This window comes from Hyperoodon ampullatus (assembly GCF_949752795.1).
Source record: "Hyperoodon ampullatus genome assembly, chromosome: 6".
Taxonomy (NCBI): Eukaryota; Metazoa; Chordata; class Mammalia; order Artiodactyla; family Ziphiidae; genus Hyperoodon; species Hyperoodon ampullatus.
The window spans coordinates 85,023,346-85,045,073 of NC_136919.1; the positions used below are offsets into that span (position 1 = coordinate 85,023,346).

The window sequence follows — 21,728 nt, forward strand, 5'->3', positions numbered from 1 at the left end:
CCGGGAAGATCCCACATGCCGCGGAGCGGCTGAGCCCGTGAGCCATGGCCGCTGAGCCTGCGTGTCCGGAGCGTGTGCTCCAAAACGGGAGAGACCACAGCAGTGAGAGGCCCGCGTACCGCAAAAGAAAAAAAAAAATCACAACAAACTGATTTTAAAGTTTATATGGCGAGGCAAAAGACCCAGAATAGACAACGCAATATTGAAGAAGAAGAATAAAGTTGGAGGACTGATACTATTTGACTTCAAAACTTACCTATAAAGCTGTCATATCAAGACAGTATTGGCAAAAGAACAAATAGAGAACCCAGAAATAGACCCACATAGTTACAGTCAACTGATCTTTGATAAAAGAGCAAAGGCAATAAAATGGAAAAAAGACAGTCTTTACAACAAATGTTGCTGGAACAACTGGACATCCATATATTAAAAAAAAACGACTCTAAACACAGATCTTTCACAAAAATGAACTAAAAAATGGATCACAGACCTGAATGTAAAATGCAAAACTATGAAAATCTAGGATGAAAATCTAGATGACCTTGGTATGGCAATGATGCTTTAGCTACAACACCAAATGCACAATCCATGAAAGAAATAATTGATCAACTAGACTACATTAAGATTAAAGACTACTCTGCAAAAGACAATGTCAAAAGAATGAGAAGACAACCTACAGACTGGGAGAAAATATTTGCAAAAGATGTAACTGATAAAGACTGTTATCCAAAATGTACAAAAACCTCTTAAAATACAACAGTAAGAAAACTAACAACGGGATGAAAAAATGGATACCTGAACAGCTCACCAAAGAAGATATGCAGATGACAAATAAGCATATGAAAAGATGCTCCATATCATATGTCATTAGGGAAATGCAAATTAAAATAAATATCTCTACATACCAATTAAAATGGCCCAAATCTGGAACACTGACAACACCAAATGCTGGGGAGGATGTGCAGCAACAGTTTTCATTCAGTGCTGGTGGGAGTGCAAAAATGGTACAGCCACTTTGGAAGCCAGTTTGGTAATTTTTTACAAAACTTAACACCCCCTTATCATATGATCTAGCAATTGCACTTGTTGGTATTTGTCGAAAGGAGTGGATAACTTATGTACACACAAAAACCTGGACATGGATGTTGATAGCAGCCTTATTCATAATTGCCAAAACTTGGAAGCAACCAAGATATTCTACTGTAGGTAAACAGAATAATACACTGCGGTACATCCAGGCAATGGAGTATTACTCAGCACTAAAAGGAAATGAGCTATTAAGACATAAAAGGACACGGAGGAATCTTAAATGCATGTTAATAAGTGAAAGAAGCCAATATGAAAAGTCTACATTCTGTATAATTCCAACATAGGACATTTGGAAAACATAAAACCCTGAAGATGGCAAAAAGGACAGGAGTTGCTGGAGGGTGGGAGGGAGGGAGTGAGAAGGGAATGAAGAGGCAGAGCAGAGGATTTTAGGGCCAGTGAAACTATTCTGTATGATACACCACAATGGTGAATACATGTCATTATACATTTTTCAAAATCCATACACTACACAACAGAAAGAGTGAACCCTAAAGTAAACTATGGACTTTGAGTGATAATCAAGTGTCAATGTAGGTTCACTGATTGTAACAAATGTACCAGATGTAACAAACCCCTTGTTAGGATGATGATAATGGGAGAAGCTACACACGCATGGGGGAAATTGCTGTACTTTTCGCTCAATTTTGCTGTAAACCTAAAACTGCTCTAAAAAAATTAAGTATCTTTATATATAAAAAACAACTGGACTCCCTAAATATCCCTTCCCCGCACCGTTCCCCCCTGGTAACCGTAAGTTTGTTCTCTAAGTCTGTGAGTCTGTTTCTGTTTTGTAAATAAGTTCATTTGTATTATTTTTTTTAGATTCTGCATATAAGCGATATCATACTTCTGACTTACTTCACTCAGTATGACAATCTCTAGGTCCATCCATGTTGCTGAAAATGGCATTACTTCATTCTTTTTAATGGCTGAGTAATATATTCCATTGTATATATGTACCACATCTTCTTTATTCATTCCTTTGTTGATGGACATTTAGGTTGCTTCCATGTCTTGGCTATTGTAAACAGTGCTGCAATGAACACTGGTGTGCATGTATCCTTTTGAACCATGTTTTCCTCCAGATATATATATAGTTAGGGAGTTGTACATGTACACACTGCTATATTTAAAATGGAAAACCAACAAGGACCTACTGTATAGCACAGGGAACTCTGCTCAATATTATGTAACAATCTAAAAGCGAAAGGAATTTGAAAAAGAATAAAAAACAAACAAATCAAAAAAAAATCCCAATTAGATAGTAGTGATTTTGTCCAATTCAGCGAATATACTAAAATCCATTGATGTGCACACTTTAAGAGGGTGAATTCGATGTTTTATGAATTAAGTCTCAATAGGCTGTTTAATCTTTTCTACTATTTTTCAATTGAATCTTTTCTACTTCCTGTATGGCTGGGCTCTGCTTCTGAAATATTCTTTCCTTCCCAAGTGAGTCACCCATTCAGCAAGTCTCCCACAAGTGTGTATAGTCTGTCCACTGCTGCCCTCACCCTGCTGCTGCTACCAACTGACTTCCTACTGCGCAGTCCCCATCTTTTATGAAAACACTGAACCTCATCTGTGGACTCACCCAGACTGAAAAGCAGGACACTAGCACTTCTGGTTTGCTTCTTGCATAACTGCTTTATTTCAGCAAAGAACATTTCTGACGTAAGAAAAAAATCTTGATGACAAAAAGAATAATTCAACAGGAATATACAAAAATTTAAACTTATAATGTACATAATAATGAAGTCTCAAAATATAATAGAAGTGTGGAATTTAAAATATAGACAAGTTTACAACAAAAGTGGGATATTAAATAAAATCAAAAAAACAAACAAAAAAACACCTCAGTCAGTGAGGGGACATTTTTTTCATTTTTTTCAGGGATTCATTTCTGTATACAAAATATTTTTATAACACAGGATTGTATATCATATATCAAATGACTCGGCCAATGTATGCAATTTTTACTTTACAGGTATATTTTTACTTTATCTAAAAGAAATATATACCTTAAAATAAAAGTTTAATTTAAATTTAATTTAAATATTTAAAAAATTTCCAACATTCCCAAATTACATAAATGGGTAGTTGCTCCCCAAGTGATTTCAGTATCAAAGAAAAATCACATGCTAGTGGTTAATTATTTATGTTTATAATGTTAAAATGGTGGTGTTAATATTAGCATTTAATTTTTAAATGCATTTAGAGTCAACAAAATAAAGGTGGAACTATGCAAGTAACAATTCAAAAACAAAAAATTTATAGCAAATGTCATGTTAAAATGTCCATTTCCAAAATACAAATGCTTATGCACTACAATTGGGAGGAAAAAGTCCTTAAGGAGGACATGTAAAGGACAAAGTTTAAAAGACCAATAAACTGAGCCACACCAAAACGCACTATTTAAAAAGCAAGTAAAAAGCAGTAAAAAGCAAGTCACGGAGTAGCAGAAGTTATGTGCAATATAGATAACATACAAAGAGCTTGAATCAAGAATATAAAAAGGACTCTATGTTAATAATGTTTTTCCAAAAAGTCAGATCAATAGAAAACTGGCAATAGAATCAAATAGGCGCTTCAAAAAGAGGACACCCAATGGTAAAGAAATATATAAAGAACTCAGTCTCATTATAATCAAGGAAATGCAAATTGACACCACAGTGAGATGCTACTACACACCCATTATAATGATTAAAATTGAAAAGCTGACCATATCTTTGTTAGCAAGGATATTGGTCAACTGGAACACACATATACTGTTGGTGGAAGTGTAAACTGTTTTCAAAGTTCAAACTGGTAGTGTAGTGGGTTGAATGGTGACCCCCTCAAAAGGTATGTCCATGCCATAACCCCTAGAACCTGTGAATGCAACCTTATTTGGAAAAAGTCTTTGCAGATGTAATTAAGTTAAGGATTTTTAGATGACATCATTCTGGATTATCTACTGGGCCCTACATCCAATGACAGGAGTCCCTTTAAGAGACAGCAGAGAAGACAAAGACACAGACAAGAAGGCCATGTGAAGACGGAGGCAGAGACTGGAGCTATGTAACCAGAAGGAATGCCAACAGTCACCAGAAGCTGGATGAGAAAAAGAAGGGATCCTCCCCACTATAGCCTTCAGAGGGATTTCAGCCCTGCTGATACCTTGATTTTAGACTTCTAACCTCCAGAATTATGAGCCAATAAATGTCTGTGGTCGTAACCCACGAAATTTATGGTGATCTGTTACAGCAGCCCTAGAAAATGAATACAGGCAGTATCTAGTACAGTTGAACATATACATTCCCTGTGAATCTAATCTCTCCCTAATCAAGAGAAAATCAGGCACATATAAGGCAAAAAACATGAAAAGAATATTCATATCAGCATTATTCATAATAGTCCCAAAGAGAAAACCAATCAGATGTCCATCAAAAATAGGATGGGGGCTTCCCTGGTGGCGCAGTGGTTGATAATCTGCCTGCTAATGCAGGGGACAAGGGTTTGAGCCCTGGTCTGGGATTTGATAGTGGTGTTTGGTATTTGATAGGCTGATCTTAAAATTCAAATGAAAGACTAAAAAACCAAGAATAGCCAAGAAAATTCTGAAGAGCAACAAGGTAGGTAGACTTGATACTCTAGATATCTAAACTGTTGATAACTTTTATATTGCTACAGGAGTAGTAAATACATCAATCAAATAGAGGGCCCAGAGAAAGACCCATGTGTGTAATAAAACTTGACTCACATCTCAAGTGTCATTAATATTGATGGGAAGAAGGACTACCAGGTGAGCTAACAAAATAAAAAAATACATCTGCTTAAAGTCTTGGAGTGCTAAACAGTAGTGAAGAAATACCAGGTCAGAATTTGGGGAAGGCCAAGTCTGGAGAAGTGAGCCCAGGCTTTGGGGCCACTTTCCCATGGAGGTATTTGCTGATTCTGGAGATGGCAGCTGAGAGGCTTCAGGGGATGAGGCTCTAGTGAACCATAACTGCTTTGTCCTAGGCTATGCACTGGGAGGGTATGCCCAAGGAAACAGGCACCTGCAGCTCGGCTCTCTAGCCACCAAAAGAGCTAACATGACAAAGACTGACAATACCACGGGTTGGCAAAGATGGGAAGTGACAGGAACTTTCTGACATGGCTGGCAGGACTGTATATTGGTTCATTCACTTTGGAAAATACTTTCACCTTATCTACTAAAGCTGAAGATATGTATTCCCTATGTGCCCGCAATTCTACTCCTAGGTATACAGCCAACAGAAATGTAAAGCCAGGTACATCAAGGGATCTTTACATGAATATTCACGGAAACGTTATTTGTAATATTCCCATACTGGAAATACATGAAAAGTCTATACTTAGTAAAATGGATAAACAAATTGTGGTATTTTTAGGCAACAGAATACTATATGGCAATGTAAATGAATGAGTTATGTAAAATATATATACCTTACAAACATAACACTGAGCAAAAGAAGCCAGATGCCAAAGTTTATATAAATAGCATACTGCTTTTAAAGGTCAAAAAACACACTATTTGATTCCCTTTGTGTAACAGTTAAACACTAGTAAAAACTAGTGTTCAGGAATGCATAGTTAAGCATTAAAACTAAAGAGAGAAGCAAAGAAGTGATTACCTTACAGAACTGTGGTTACCTGCTGGGGGAGGGGCATTAGCAGGGCTTCAGTGGTCTTACAATGTTCCATTTCTTGACAGGGGTTTTGGACGCACAGATGCTTTTGTGATAAACCAATGCTCTGCATGTTTTTTGTATTTGTGTACTTTTCATATATCTTTCATAATTAAAAAGGTAAGAAAACATCAGTGGAGATGGATGACGGATTTATTATTCAATACATGGTATTGGATCAACTGAACAGAAATATGGTAAGAATATATTAAATCTTTACTTCCTATCACACACAGAAATCAATTACAGGTGTATAAAAAACCTAGGAAAAGCAAAAACCTTGTAAGTTTTAATAGAAAATATGGGATGTATCTTCATATTCTATGGAATAAAAGTAATTCCTGAAGAAAATACAATAATACAACCAATTAGGGCAATGAGTGAGCTGACCACATTAAGATAAAAACTCTCTATAAGATAAAGTGAAAAGACAAACCACACACCAGTAAGTTCTATATGTATAACCAGCAAACAGCAATAACCAGACTACTTAAAACTGCGTATGTATCAACTGAAAAAAGAGACAACTCCACTGGGGATTGGGGTGAGGGAGAGAACAGGCAAGGGTAGGAAAAGGTGATCCATATTACAAACAACCTGGCTGGCTGAGATGAAACATGGTAGGGCATATTCACATAATGGAATGAGACGGTGATGTAAATAAATGAATTAGAGCCATGTGTTGCAACATGAAAAAAATCTCTAAAACAATGTTGAATTTAAAAAAAGGACAAAATGCAAAATAAAATCATTTTATAATAATAAAATTTATAATCATGCATACTATTTAAAATCCAATATTACATATCCCTTATCAACACATATATAGTAAAAACATGAAAAAAATATGCTTAGGAATGATAAATGTTAACGTGAGGCCAGTAGCTTCTCCTGGGGACGGAGAGAAAGGAGTCAGGGAAGTTTACACAAGGACTTGGATTGTATCTATACCATTTTATTTCTGTGAAAATAAAGATTTAAAGCAAATATGTCAAAAATTTCAAGTTCTCTATAATTTTATAGTCTCCTGTATCACTGAAATAGTTTATAAAAACAAAGGTAAACAAAATCCACTTCCCTAGCTATTCTCAGTTTTATTCTTACATCAAGCTGTGGGTTTAGACCGCATGTTACTGGCCCATCACAAACTTTGATACTATGGCACCAACTTACACTGAAGGAAGCTTAAGAAACAGGCCTCGTGATTCTGATATTTGGCTTCCTGGAGGGGAACCATCATGGATATAACTTACTACCTCCTGCAGCATCTCTGTACAAAGTTGAGGGAATAGTCACTTGGAGGGCCCAGTACCAGGAGAAGCTAACTTTTTCTTTTTATATAGACACAGTGAACCTTGTAACAGACCATGGTTACTTCCTTTTATTGGTTGCTAAGAGACGCTTGACTAAATCTATGGACTACCACTAGGAAAGGTACCTGATTGCCTGATCTGTATTTTAATTCTTATCTTACTCTCCAATCCTTACTGTCCTTTCAACCAGGTTTTTCAGGTGATTTATTTTATCCTACTGTATGTATGTGATTATGTACACACACACATGCACACACACACGCACACACACGGAGGCATATAATATAAAGGAAAAATCTGATAGATTTCTGTTATATTAAAATTTAAAACTTCTGTATATCAAAAAGCACCATTAAGAGAATAAATGGCAAGCTACAAAGTGGAAGAAGATGTTTCCAGTACACATGACAAAAGGTTCACATCCAAGAGTGTAAGGAACTCCCACAAATCAGTAAAAAAAAAAAAAAAAAGATGGAAAATTCAAAAGAAAAAGGGACAAAGTTGGTAAACAGCAGAGCTAAAGTTCCAGTCTGAAGTGTTACTTTATTTTACTTAAAAAAATTATCATTTCATGTATTTGTAATGCCATCACCTAGCAACAATGACAATCACGCTTTACACTTTGGTCTTGGTAGAAAATCTTCCATTTTCTTTTTTTTTGGGTGGGTGGGTGTGCTAATAACCTTCCCTATAATAATTATATATATGTAATTTGTTGTGATTACAGAAATCAGACTATACCAAATATACTACTTTGCAATCTTTTTCATATAATTCATCTTAAAAAAAAACTATTGCATAGATTACACTAATATGGGTTCCATATAGTCTTTAAAAGATTTCCAATATACATTCACACAAAAGGTGTCCCTGTGTGTCTGCTTCCCCACACGCTTACCAGCACTAAGTGCAGGTCTCTGGTTCAGACTCATAAATGGTGATCAGAATACTTCCTTCTGGCTTCCTTCAAGCATTGAGAACAAAGCAATTGAGGAGGAGTAAAATAATGAGCAAACAGACATGCCAGCTAATGAAAAGGGTGTGGGAAGGAGTTTACAAAAGAAACAAGTGGCTGAAAACGAACAAAGGAATGAGGAAATGGGAAAGGGGTTAAATATAAAAAAAGTAGGGCGCCTTTCAGGAATATTCTTGTTAATCAGGCCATGACTCTGAGTCGTATACTAAAGACTGAGGGGCAAGATGTAGTTTCTGATTTCATAATTTGATGAAGAGTGGATAAAGGAGGGCTAGAACCAATCCCATTGAGACCGGATATCTTAACCTAAGCTCTTACTTCTGGAGTTCAAATTTCTTCTCCTCAATTTTTAGTCAGTTTCCTCCCCCTAGAGCTGAATTTTATCTGAAAAAAAAATTCCCAAACTTCACTTCAAGTTTTTAGAGCAGAACAAAGTACATATTTCACACTTTTAAAGAAAATGTTCAGACTCTGGTTGCAGCTGAATAACTTCAAGATGGCTTCATTTTAAAACTTAGTAGAGGAGAAATACCTGAAGGAAATGCATATTTTAGATTATTTGTTTTAAGATAGTTCAATTACTGGTAAAGGATCTCTGGCTGTTCTCATGTGAGTATAACAAGAGTTTAGAGGTGGAGAAGAGGGGTTTCAACTCCTGCAGGGTCAGGATTTTCATTCTACCTCTATGTTCTTGGCCACCTTTAACAGTTCCTCTTGCTTTTCCTCTCAGTTTATCCCTAACTTCTGGAAGACAGGGGAAAGAAAGCTGGTCTAGAAAGGGAGGAATGGGGGCCCTGAGTGACCTGGGCCATGGGCCTTAACCTCTCCATTCTTGTATCCTCAGCAAACCTGATCTCACTTCACGGGAGGTCAGCTGGTGAGATTCAAATAAGTAATGCTTAATGGTTTAAGCAAGTTTTGAATAGGCATAAAGCGCTAAGGTATTATAAATGTCTACTCTCTCCTTTTACTATTCTTTTTAAAATCAATTGAGCAACTCCAAGAATCAGATTTGAAGGATAACTGTTTATGGGAATCCATCTTGGTTCAAAGGAGGACCTGGGGTACAGGGAACTATCTCGATATTTTAATAAAACTAAAACCTAATTGGTTGTGACCATTTCAAAAGAATTAATGTAAGTTAGAAGCATACATTCAAAAAGGAAGCATCGGAGAAAAGGGGCCTAAGTCTTTGGGATTCTATAAAAAGCTTGGTCTGTAAGACAGTCCCTGAGTCAATATCTGAGAAACAAGTCTGTATTAGTGCTCAGATACTCATGTAACAGAGAACCACAAAAACCAAGGACTAAAAAGACAGAATCTGGATACACACTGATGACCTGAAATATGTCATCTGAATGCCTTATTGTGTGCTCTGGGCTTTCAGGGGTACGGAAATAATGTACGCGTGAAAGAATTACAGCAGAGTAACTGGCTCCGTGCTGGTGTACTATCAAAGGGAAACCAAGACAGCACAAAAGGAATATGTAAATCAACACAGCTCTACAACCCTGATTATGCTCACCCACTATTTGATAACATATTTCCTTCTTTGGAGGAAAAAAAATAAAGAAAGAAATTCATTCCCCAAACTCTTGGGAGGCTGAGAATCTAGACAGACAAGAGCACATCTACATAAAAAATTTGAAGATTAATACATAATAAAAGCCAAAGCAATAATCTAAAATAAAATACTTCCCTTAGCTGCTTTCGCTTGTGGTCTGCAATGTATTTTCCACAGTTCCCCAAGATAAAAGGGAGATTGTCAGTATCCATTTCCAGGTTTTTCTCACGAATATATATCAAGGGAAGTACAACAAAGTCTGCTTTGGATTAAAGTTATGAACATCAGATTTCAAAACCAAGAACAAAATGTTTTAGGAGTCTATTCCAGCTTTGTCTCACCAAACCCTGAAAATGTGGGGAAAGTAGAATTCTATAGTTCTGAGTTTTTTTAATGATTTAAGAAAGTAGAGAGGCAATGACATTTTCATATATTACTATAACAGGAAAAGAAAAAAGAATAATGGACTACATCTTGACATTAAAAAATACTTTTGACAGTGTTTCCTAATTACCAACAGTGATGACTATGGCTAACATGGATGAAGAAATTAATGAGCAGTATTTTTTTCTTATTATGTTTAAGATCATCTCCAATACTACCATCAGGCTTGACTTGCCTGATATCTGAAAAGAACACCATAAAATTACAAGGTAGGCTTTAAAAATATTCACAAGTGGTTAGGGAGTCCTAATGAACAATAATAGAGTTATTACTTTAATTTGTAGCATAAGGCATCACCACAGGAATCAAAGAAATTGATGTATTTTTAGATGTGTGAACTGCTTATACATTGAATGGCGAGTCACTGTGGAAATTTTCATTCTGTGGAAACTTCAACTGGATTTACGTGCTAGAATTAGCTGATGAGTTGCAAATTTTAAAGTGATAAACTGATTAGCATTAAATCACAAAATATATTTCTTTATAAAGAGAATACATTTATCTCATATAAAATGTGTATTGATAAACACTTGTTTTCCTCTAGCTATATGTAAACAGTGACATAAGAAAGAAAATTATGCATGCATCTTACATCTTCTGTGCAGTTGAAAATGTCTTAAATTTTATTTCACTGGACAGCAAACTAAAGAAAAGAAACGATGACCTTTATAACTAAGGCCTTCCTTCTCTCGGACTCTCTATTTTGACAAAAGCATCCCTCTTTTATGAGGTCCTTTAGGACAATGTTGATTTTTTTTCCATTTCTGTATCTCTTTAGATACCCTGGTATCCAGCATATAGTAGATGAGCGCTCAAAATATTTTTTGTCTTGATTCAACATTCAAAGAAATAAAAAATGTTGTCATATGCTTCCAAGATATGTAGTATGTTTAAAATGCTATACCCAAAGATTATGGAAAAACTAACAGATATAAAAATAAAAATACGTATAGAGATATCATAGCTCAAATTCTGATGGTAACTGCTTAACTCAAAGTGTGATAACTGATTCTCATATATCTTAGCATGCTTTTCAGGCACTTTGCATTACGGCTACAGAGGGCAAATGGCTGATAAACCTCATTGTTAAAAAGAAGTCCCTTAAATAGCAAGATATACATGAACAACAACAAAAAAGAACTCTGATCGGTTCAAAAGCCCATATACTTGTAACCCAGGACACATATGAAATGTATGAATAGGTAACTCAGCTCTATATGGGATATTGGTTCATAACTCTTCATCAATCCTACATACAAAAAAAATGCTATGTAGGACCTGATATGTATTTTAAGAGATATTAATACCTGCAGAAAAATATTTAAAAGGACCAAGAAGCCAGAATTCTTATGTGCCAAAAAAAACTGTACAAAATTAGAAGTACATTTTAATATGCCAGATCTTATTTTAATCAGCTATTGGGGATACTCACTTCCTTCTCTTTATTTTCTACCTTATTAGGAGGAAATTTAATATCTACTATTGGCATGTCAGTCTGCAAACTCTAACAGTATAACAATGGTGTCTTCTCCATTCTCCCAATACACACCGAACTCCAGATCAAAGTCACGGTTTTCTGTGCCCCTTAATTATCCTCCACAATCAACTCTGACTCACCATGGAGCCTTTATCGTCCTAAAAACCCATATTTATACTTGTTAGAATTTCATGCAGTAGGGAGGAGAGGACAACACTGAATCAGTTCTCCAGACAGGCATATCAAAGATGCTTTTTCAATCACCCAGTGCTTAGTAGAGACAAAGTTATGCAGTAGCCTATAGAATTCTATAAGAGCAGAAAGGTCACATCACTAGGACACTTCTTGGCTCCAGAACAAACTGATGTAGAGCCCAGCTGCAAAGTCATTCACATTTGCCAAGAGAGGTTTTGAGTACTCTTTGGGACCCACCCCTCATACAAACAACAATTTAAACAAAATGAAAACAGAACAAAACAGGCTGACTCACTCCAACACTCCCAACTCCATCCTGTAGGAAGAAGGCTATAAAATAACGTGACAGTTAGCCTAGGGATTTCCTTGTTATTTTCATTTTCAGAGCCTCTGCTGTAGTGTTAAAAGTATCACATAGGGTCCAATTAGACCTGAACACACAGACCTGCTCAAACATCTTCCTGTTCTGAGTATACCACATGGTACCACAGGGTTATTTAAAAAAACTCCCAAATCAGTAGTTAAGAAAGCAATGAAGTCAGCTTACCCCATACCCTATCATTTATTTGTATCAGATGTTAAAGTGAGAATCCATTGCCTGTCCACAGAGCACTCACCTCATTGTCTGACTCCACGAGAACTTGATCGTATTCACTAAGCGCTACTAGAAACATGATAGACGTGACATTTTCAAAGCAGTGTATCCATTTTCTTCTCTCTGACCTTTGGCCCCCTACATCGACCATTCTGCAAGGTTAATAATATTCATATTAATAGCACATAAAAAATATCAATATAAATATAGCTTTACTTACAAACTTAGGAAACCCACTCTCTAAAGAGAATAGTCATCAAAACCAATCCAATTAACACTTATTGAACATCTACTAATTTTCTGTTACCTAACAATCAAAGTCAAGACATTCTGGGTAATAACTCATTGCACTTATTAGAAACTTACCTGATATGTATAAAAATTATAATTTTGTAAAAAAAAAAAATCCTGTGCCAAGCCAAGGAAAAAGGCTGTTTTATTTAATCAAGCACAGAAGAGTCAGAAACAAAACGAGTTTTATTTGTGTTCAGCTCTAATGGCAAATACTGACTTCAGTTTCTTTTCCTATAAAATGAGAATGAAGATCCTCATGTATTTCTCAGGGAAGCTAGGAATGACTACAAATGCATTTAAAAGATGTACAATGCTATGTATTTCAAAATGGGTATGTAATGCTTCAACTAAATGCAAACAAAACCTCACTGATCTTCATCAGGAAGGTAAGCTTTTGGGGCTGTTTTTTCTTTCCAGTATTGACTATAATTTGGGACAGTCCAATCATGTTGGGTAACATGGTGCAATCAGCCTTATGCACAAATCAACCTGCTAAACTGCTAGAAGTGGTATGTATAAAACATCAAGATGCTATAAGAGGCCATCATTTGAACTACACCGAGGATTTGTTTTTACACCTCAATTCTGTGCTCAGGAATCAACACTGGCATCAATTAATTTGAGTGCTAGTGTATATAGAAAATATTTAGCAGAACTTGGCAATGAATCCAAGTTTCTTCAAATTGTTGAATCCATAACTTGACTAAAATGTGCACAATGTTTACAAGATAAAATATTTTCAGAAAATGAGAGTTTTAGGTATAAAAGTTTGAGAGTAGGGCTCTTTAAGTGTTTGTTGAAAACTGCTAAGGATCAAACCTAAACTAAGAAATCAAGAATCTTCCAGTGACTGCTTTGAAAAGTTTCCTATGAAAGAGATATCTGAGGGGCAAAACAATGGATCCAGGGAGACCTATGAACTACAGACATCAAAACTAGAAATCTTAGGTCTTTAGAAATATTAAAATGTTAGCTCTTCTCTGATGTCAAATCAATAATATACTCATTTATATAAAATCCTCATTCCATGAAATCCTGTCATGCTAAACCCTATGAGATGTTTTTGATGGTAGCAAGAAATTATTCTCCTAAGTCATTACTTTTACTGAAGTGCCAAAGAATGTCCTTTAAAAGCTTGTGCCCAAAATGTAGGGGAAAAACCCAAGATGTAATAGTAACCTGGTTTCAGATTTCAGTAATCATAAAGCAAAAAGGAGATGAAAATCTCCATGAAATGCTCTATGTTTTCTGAAAATATTCTAACATGGTTATAAGCAGAAGGAAATTTGGTGTCTCAAATTAATCTCTAAACGCAATGAACTCAAAACTTAATCCAGAATGCTGGAGCTATAGGGAGCCTTGGTGATCATCTAATGTAACCATTTTAATGATGAAAAAAACGAGGCTCAGAAATTATTTCCGAAGTGTCACCCTCTTTATGGCTATGTCCATTAGAGTAGCGTATGGCAGCCAGATGTAACCACAGGTGCAGAGATTGATTAGAATGAAACACACAGTGCTTTGCAGGGAATGATGGAGGGCCTGCCCATCAGGGTCACATGGCAGAGTTAGATCACAGGAGTTACATTCATTTCCACTTCACAACCCTGTATTGTACGTAGTTGTCTTAAATGGATGCCTCTCCCAAGGAACTCAACTCTCTGCACCCAAAGACATATTCATATGGCCTCATTTCTCCATGTACCATGTGGTTTGTATTCTAACTAAAAGTACGTCTGAGTGATTGTGTAATAAGAGATTAAATGAAAGTACATCAGTCTTGTTTATTTTTTCTCATCTTAAAAAAAATTAGATTACTTCAGCTGAAGTATTACCCAGAAAGAATAGCAGCAGTAAGGGAGAAAGTAGTAAACTTTCATTCTATTTTCCTATGTAAATTTAGACTAGGTTAATCAATCCATTTCCAAAACCATGTATTTTAAAATTTTTCAGGCAACTCATTTTAGGAGCACAAAACAGCCCGTATTCTTATTGCTACTGAAAAATTCTACTTTGGTACCAGAGGACCTGGAGGAAACAACATGAAAGCTTCTGACAACCTGTAATTTCTGTTATTAATAGGGTTATAAGATAATTTATATCTTTATACAAATGTAAAAATACAGTTTTTACATATACATGTTTTATATGTAAAAATACAGTTTGTACAATGTACAAACACTGACCTCATAGTTAAAATGATTCCCAACCAATTTTAGTCTGGACCAATGTTTGAGTAACTTTTAACCACCAGGAAACTATTCACTGATTTCTCAGTGATTTAACCTGAAATAAGAAACCTGCCCATACATCTTTCCTCTGCTTCCTCTTTCAGGGACACATTATTTCATTTGTGTCTCCAATGATAATAATTGTTATAAAGGTGATACTGTTTAAAGTCTACACATGGTTTCAATATTCATAGCGTTCACAAAATGTGCTCAAGGCAGAAGAGCTGGGAAGTGGATTTTACGGACTCAAGTACTACCTGAAAATGACACTTTGTAAGTCAAAGGGGTATTCGATGATCCCTGTGGTGGGGACTCGAACTCTGAGCACATCTTGTTGCGTAGGCAGGTAGGCAGGGTCGGCAACGCGGTCCAAGTCATTAAGATAGCTGGAGGAGGGAAGACACATGAGAATGTCAGTGACACCATCACACCAGACCTGCTGATGGAAAAGGAAGGACAACAATGAATCCTAAGACAGAAGTGGAGAGAAGGAAGAAAAATATCAGAAAGTGGTAGAGTAGCTTGGGAAGTGAAAGATACAGTCAACCTTCTGTTAGAGCAAGGTTGTCCATCTATGGATGACCTGGTTCACAGTATTTCTCTTTTCTTCTCTTACTGTCAAATAGAACCCTGACAGAACGTAAAGGGGGAGAAGAAAAGAATTAAATGAGTCTCCTACCCTCTACTTGTTTAGCAGGTCTGGTGGGTAAGCAGGAGTTTAAAGCAAATAGTTTTTGAATTATTTATACAAATGTTATTTGTATAAACAAACAGATAACAGAGCTACACATAAGGTCAGGATGCATTTTTTTGCCTTTTTACAGAACATCAGAGCCTTTTCCTGGAATGTATTTCCTTATAAGACAGCAGCATACCATGTCCTAAACTCTGTCCAAAGCCTAAGTCACTCACAATTAATGTGAAGCCACGAGATTTCTAGTTACTGAGGCAACAATAACGAAGGCCAGATATTCCCAGTGTATAGACTCATCACACCTAAACTTTACATTTATCTGCTTATATGACACTTTTCCATTAAAAAAAGCTCTTTTTATTGTGAAATAATTATAGACCCACAAGAAGCTGCAAAAATATTACAGAGAATTCCCCTGTGCCCTTCACCTAATTTCCCCCAATAATAACATCTTATGTGACCATAGAATATTATCAAAACCAGGAATTTGACACTGATCAATACTATTAACTAAACTACAGACCTTACTTGGATTTCACCAATATTTACACACACACACACATATTTTTGGGGGTGCATACGTCTTTGAAATTTTATTACATGTAGAGATTCGTGCAATCACCACTGCAATCAGGATACAGAATTGTTCTGTTAGCAGAAAGAAACTTCTGTGTGCTACCCATCCCAATCCTAACCCCTGGCAACCACACATATGTCCTCCATCAGTATAATTCTATCATTTCAAAAGCGTTATATTCCGTTCACTTTCCACTCTCTCAAATTCCAAAAGTAATTTACAACTTTAAGAATGACATAATTTGATATAACTGATGACAAAACAGGTAAAAATGACTGTTGTGCATGGCATCCTCGTGATTTCAAAGAGTCACTATGTTCCCTTTGGCCCTGGAAGGGATGGAGCACAGATATGATTTCAAAACATACAACTGCAAAGTATATACAGAAAGTAACTAACGTGTGAATAAGATTTAAAGAAAAGGTAGAACCATTATAGACTTGGAAGAGATTAGATCTTCAACCCCTACAGGCCCACAAACAAAGAGACAGTGAGTTCTGAGACATGTAACGGGGAATGTCTGGTGTGGAGCATAACTCAGCAAGAGCACAAGCACTCAGGTGACATGACGTACCCAGGATAAAGGCTGTCTCGCCCTGTTATTCCTGCCTTAGTACCTAAAAGAGTGCCTGGCAAATAATACTTAACGATTATTTGCTGAATGGATGGATGATTTCCCATGCTGAGATTTAGTTTTAGCATTATTTAAATATCCTTCTTACTAGTGGGGTTTCCGTACCAATGATACTGTTAAATTTGAAACTGAATATTGAAAAAAATGTAAGTCTCTAAGATTCATGGGATCATAAAATAGTAGAGCTATGTCTGACTTTAACAAAGAAATAAATTACTGCCTTTTTGGACCTGTATCAATTCTTTAAGACAAAGAAGCACAATATTAGTCTGGAAATTCCTAATACAAAGCAACTATAATTAGTATTCTAGTGGCCTTGTCCCAAACACATCAATGATTCTTTAGCTGGCAATTAGCTCTCTACTGGCTGATAGAAACCAGCCTGGTATCTTTAATTATTATAAGAGTGGCTGGGGGACAAAAAGAGGGAGAGGCTGGGAGAATATGGGCTTGAGAGGCAGGAAGGAAATGTAAAAAAGGACTGGACTCCAAATTTTAGTGAATATCCTGGCAGGGTCTGGGAGGTGCCTGATGGGGTTAACAAGCCCATGTTCTGGGTGTTGGCCTGTATCTCATCCTACAGATAAACCAGCTCATGACTCCATAAATGCAAAATCAACTGGGTACTCTGTATAGATGGAGTTTTTTGATTTATGAGCTCCTTGATTTGAAAAACTCGAAATGAATGTACATTTTGAAATCTGCAAGATCATAATTTATTTAACTACTATATACAAATATTTAATTCAGAGGAATCAGAGAACTTCCAATTCACATTGGCAAGCTTGTTTGGAAATAGGCTGCCCAGTAAACCATTTCTACTCACTTCACCCAATCCAGAGGTCAGAACAGAAGGTGGCTAAGTCTTGGACACAAGGTGCTACTGTGTTCTTGTGGGAAGAGAGATCGTGGCTTTCTGTTTCTTGATCTGTTTCTTGAAGATGAACTCAACAGACTACTCGTTGCCACTTCATTTTTAAACATGTGTCCTTGCACAGGAAAATTTGAAGAACCAGCACATGAATTGGGAGAGTCCCTGTCACACTGCACGTGAGAACCTTGCTAGTCTCTCTCCAATTCAGAAGGGTGAACCGAGCTCTGGGAAAGACACGATGGAGTAACACAGAATCAGGATATACACCTGCTACTGAAAGCCACTGATACGAGTTTAGAGGCTGTCCTAAAAATACTGTCAGTGGTTTCTCTCTGTGAACGCCAGGCACTACTGAGACATTAGCTGAATATCTGAAGCATTCATACGTGCAAGAATACTTTCCCCCTTCATCTTTCTTTTGCTCCTTTTCAATGTAAGCATAGTTCAGAGAGTAACAACGGCAACGTAACAATTAACCTATACTGGGCACTTGCTGCTTGCTAGGCTCTGTTCTGTCTGTTCATTGCCCAGGTTTCAACATATTTCAAGGCAAGGAAATGGCCATTAAAGATCCTCATACATTTACAATTTACTGGAAAGTGAATTGCACTTCTTGCTTGACATTCTTGTTGTTTTGTTTTAGTTGGATGGTGGAGAGAAAGGCCCACTTCACTTGGAGAAAAAAAGTCAAACTGATCTAGTTTAACAAAAGAAAAAAAAGGAAAAGAACTTGTTACCAAGGTCTGCTAGTTGAAACATACATTATCTAGAACCGGAACCAAACCAAACCAAACCAAACCTAGAACACCCCAAAACAAGACTAGAAAAACAAAACAGAACAACCTCCCCCCCAATCAAACAAAAGACACACAATCTATTTTCTCCTACAGGAAGGTCTGGGTGGCTCAAAAGCTACCCAAAACTGAAGACCTGTTGCAGATAATCTGAGAAACAAGTAAAACGTGCAGGGCACCTAGACTAGCATCTTTCACTGCCAAAGAGAGGCCAGTGTGGAGAGCTTCTGCCTGCACAAGCGCCAACCCCACGTGGCCCCCTCACTCTGGGCTTCAGGACTTGGAGGGACGCACAGCACTTTCTGCATTTCACATTTGCTTAGGGAAAAAAGCCACTCTACTGCCTCAGAAATGGAGTTCTAGCATGGTAAGACTAGCATATCCTTATTCGCTGATTCTTGTCATATTCTGAGAAGAGGTAATGATGGAATAATCTCTTCACTGAATTGTACTTTCCACTGAAGCACCTCGTATTTGGGGGAAAAACGCTGGTGGAATATGGGGGGCGGATGGGTTCATGTTGGATTACTCCATTCATTTAACCTTTAACTAAAAAACACTGAGGTCTGAACAATTTATACTGCAGAGTAAATTCAGAGAGTTAATTATAGTTAGAATTTGTTTTGTAGGAATGATTTTGAGTGGCTGCTGAGGTCATTCTCAGGGTGCTGCTATGGTGACAGGCACAAGGTACATTTCCAAGGCAATGTGTGTATAACAAGTGGCTGGCAGTAGCTCTCTCCTGATGTCAGAGAGAGAAAGCTCCATGGTACACACAGGACTTATTTAACTGTCTAGGAGTGAAGACTTATTTAAGATGTGCTTGAAAATGGGTTTAGTCAAACTCATCTTACTCCAATCCATTCAAGGGAATTTAATGACTTGTCATTGCTTTGAGACATTCAATAATTGATAACTTCACAATTGACTAAAAAAACCCCAAAAACCTCAACATTTTCCCACAGACATTTGCCCAGTTAGGGTTCTCACACTCCATGGGGTCAAGGACCATGACTCCCTTTGTCCAAGGCTGGTCACCGACACTCAACCAAGGGCCTGGAACACAGCAGATGCTTAACCTGGGACCCAAATTAAAACTATTTTATGGAAAACGTTGTAGTGGTTAGAAAGGCAGGTTACACCTTCTAGGAGAAAACAACGGGGTGTGGGGGTTGTAAGATACCCATCTTTACATAACTACTTCTCCAGGCTATTACTGGCCTGCATTATGTAAGACCTAAATTCTGAATTCAAATGCCTCTGACGAGTATAAAGACAACACAGAAAGGAAAGGCAATATCCATTTAATTTCATTTAGTAGATGCGCTTCCTGCTCTTCTTTAGGTCCTGGTCACAAAATGATATAACTTGTACATCCGTTTTATGACTGTCAATCAAGCTTTCAGGCCTTGGAATACACTCTAATCCAGGGCCAACAGAGGGAGTGGTCCCTTATTAACAAATGATTGTGACACAGTATCTTTAATGGAAGAAACAGGTTTCTGATGGTTTTCAGTGAAAAGCAAGGCGACAAGAAGACTAGTAAAATTTCCATAATTCCTTTCCTACCATGAAAAAATGCAGGGTCATCGGAAATTCAACAACCATCTTGATCATGACATTCTGGTAGGTGCTAAGGAAATGAAAATTCCCAGGATATGATCCCTGCCTGCAATGAGTTTACCAACTTGTAGAAAAAAAGGAGGTTATATGAAGAGGAGAAACAGGGGAGTTTATTAGGGAAGGAATGAATGCTTGTATATTTTGGAAAGAGCCATTTTCTGGGAACTTGTTTGAACCGTCTCTAATCCGTGGTGATTATCCACAAAACATCCTTCTCTAGCATGACTGATTTATAAGAAAGACAAGGAAATCATGCCCATTCGTTTATAATTACACCTTGTAGCTGCTAAAGTCTTTATACATTTAACTTCAGTATCACATCTGGCTGCAGAAAAAGTATGAAATTCAGAAATGGGGTATAATCCATTACTTTAAATGATTAAAAATATATGCGATAAGCTTGAATGTCACTAAAACAATATGCTCTAATCAAACTAAATATGGCATTTCTCTTTTGAATGTTTTAAAAAGAGATTTCAATTGTTCCTTAGTTTTTGGCAGTAGTTTGTCAGTAACAGATTTGAGTTGACCTTCAAATTTAATTTATGCTCCAATCTGACATGTAATGAGAACTTATTTTCTTAGATCTTTTTAGAAGTAAAAAGAAAAAGCCCTACTACCTATGACTGGAAAGGTAATTGAAATCTAAGCCAAGAATAACATAGAAATTAGAAATTCAAGTGGGTTTGCTTTTTTTTTTAATGAAGGAAACATGAATAAAATTTAGAGATGACTCAGCAAGTAAACAGTATCATATTACAGCCGGTGTTAAAAAAAATTAATACACGTATTAGGCATACAAGCCTTAGCAATTATACCAAAAGGGGGAAAGCACCCGTGGGTGGTAAGTGGAAAAAGAAATCTCTGTAATTTGTTCTAAATCCAACCAAACATACTAAGATAACTGAATACAGCACCTTGGAGCATTTAATGTAACACACTATGGGGTGTATGCTGGGGTCCTTCAGCTCCTGGGTAAGAGCCTCGTATCTAGAGGCTGTATTTATCAATATAAGAGAGCTGCAGTTCAAGTCAGATATTAAGATGAAGTTCTGGCACAGAAAATGACTCTGGGTAGAATTTCACATTTTTTATTATTGAAAAGAAGGTTAGAAAAACGAGGTCGACTTCATTAAAAAAATTAAGAAGACCTCCGTGGAAGAGGAAAAGTCTTGGGGGATGTGAAAGCTAGATCATGCCTGAGATCTTACTTGACACTGTCAAAAGCAGTGGAAGCTAAGGAGAAACTAGAAACTTATGGTCACTGTGCAGTTTCTATGTGACCACAAGGATTCAAAGGAAAAAAATAAAAGAAATTGTCAAAGTGAACTTAAAAAAAGAAAAAAGTGAAAGTAACAGTTCTGCAAAACTGCCGTCCTGAGGGGAGAGTCAAGTACAGGTTTTGATGCCAAGACCCAACTAAGTCCCTCCCTCCTCTGGTAGATCCCACTGCTCAGATGAGCCTGGCTGGTAACCTGGTTAGGTGCGTTAGCTGCACTAGATTTCTGATTACTCATTATACAAACACTTCCATCTCCTTAAGAGCTCGCTCTGTGGAGGGCAAATCAACTTTCCTTTTTCCTCTTTAACACCTGGTACACCATGATCAGAGTTCAAGGAGGTGCAGCATTTACTACAGAGAATTTGTTCATAAGAAATT

The 21,728-nt window shown here is 36.8% G+C and overlaps 1 protein-coding gene across 1 annotated transcript in view; it reads right to left on the reverse strand.

Moving 5' to 3' along the window:
• Positions 1-21,728, reverse strand: part of GNAQ (G protein subunit alpha q) — a gene marked incomplete at both ends in the record, with an annotated part of 299,023 nt that overhangs the window by 60,680 nt on the left and 216,615 nt on the right. The window contains 2 exons of the mRNA XM_079705894.1: positions 12,370-12,499; positions 15,130-15,258. Coding sequence (XP_079562020.1) covers positions 12,370-12,499; positions 15,130-15,258 — 259 coding nt within the window. The remainder of the gene's footprint in view (positions 1-12,369; positions 12,500-15,129; positions 15,259-21,728) is intronic.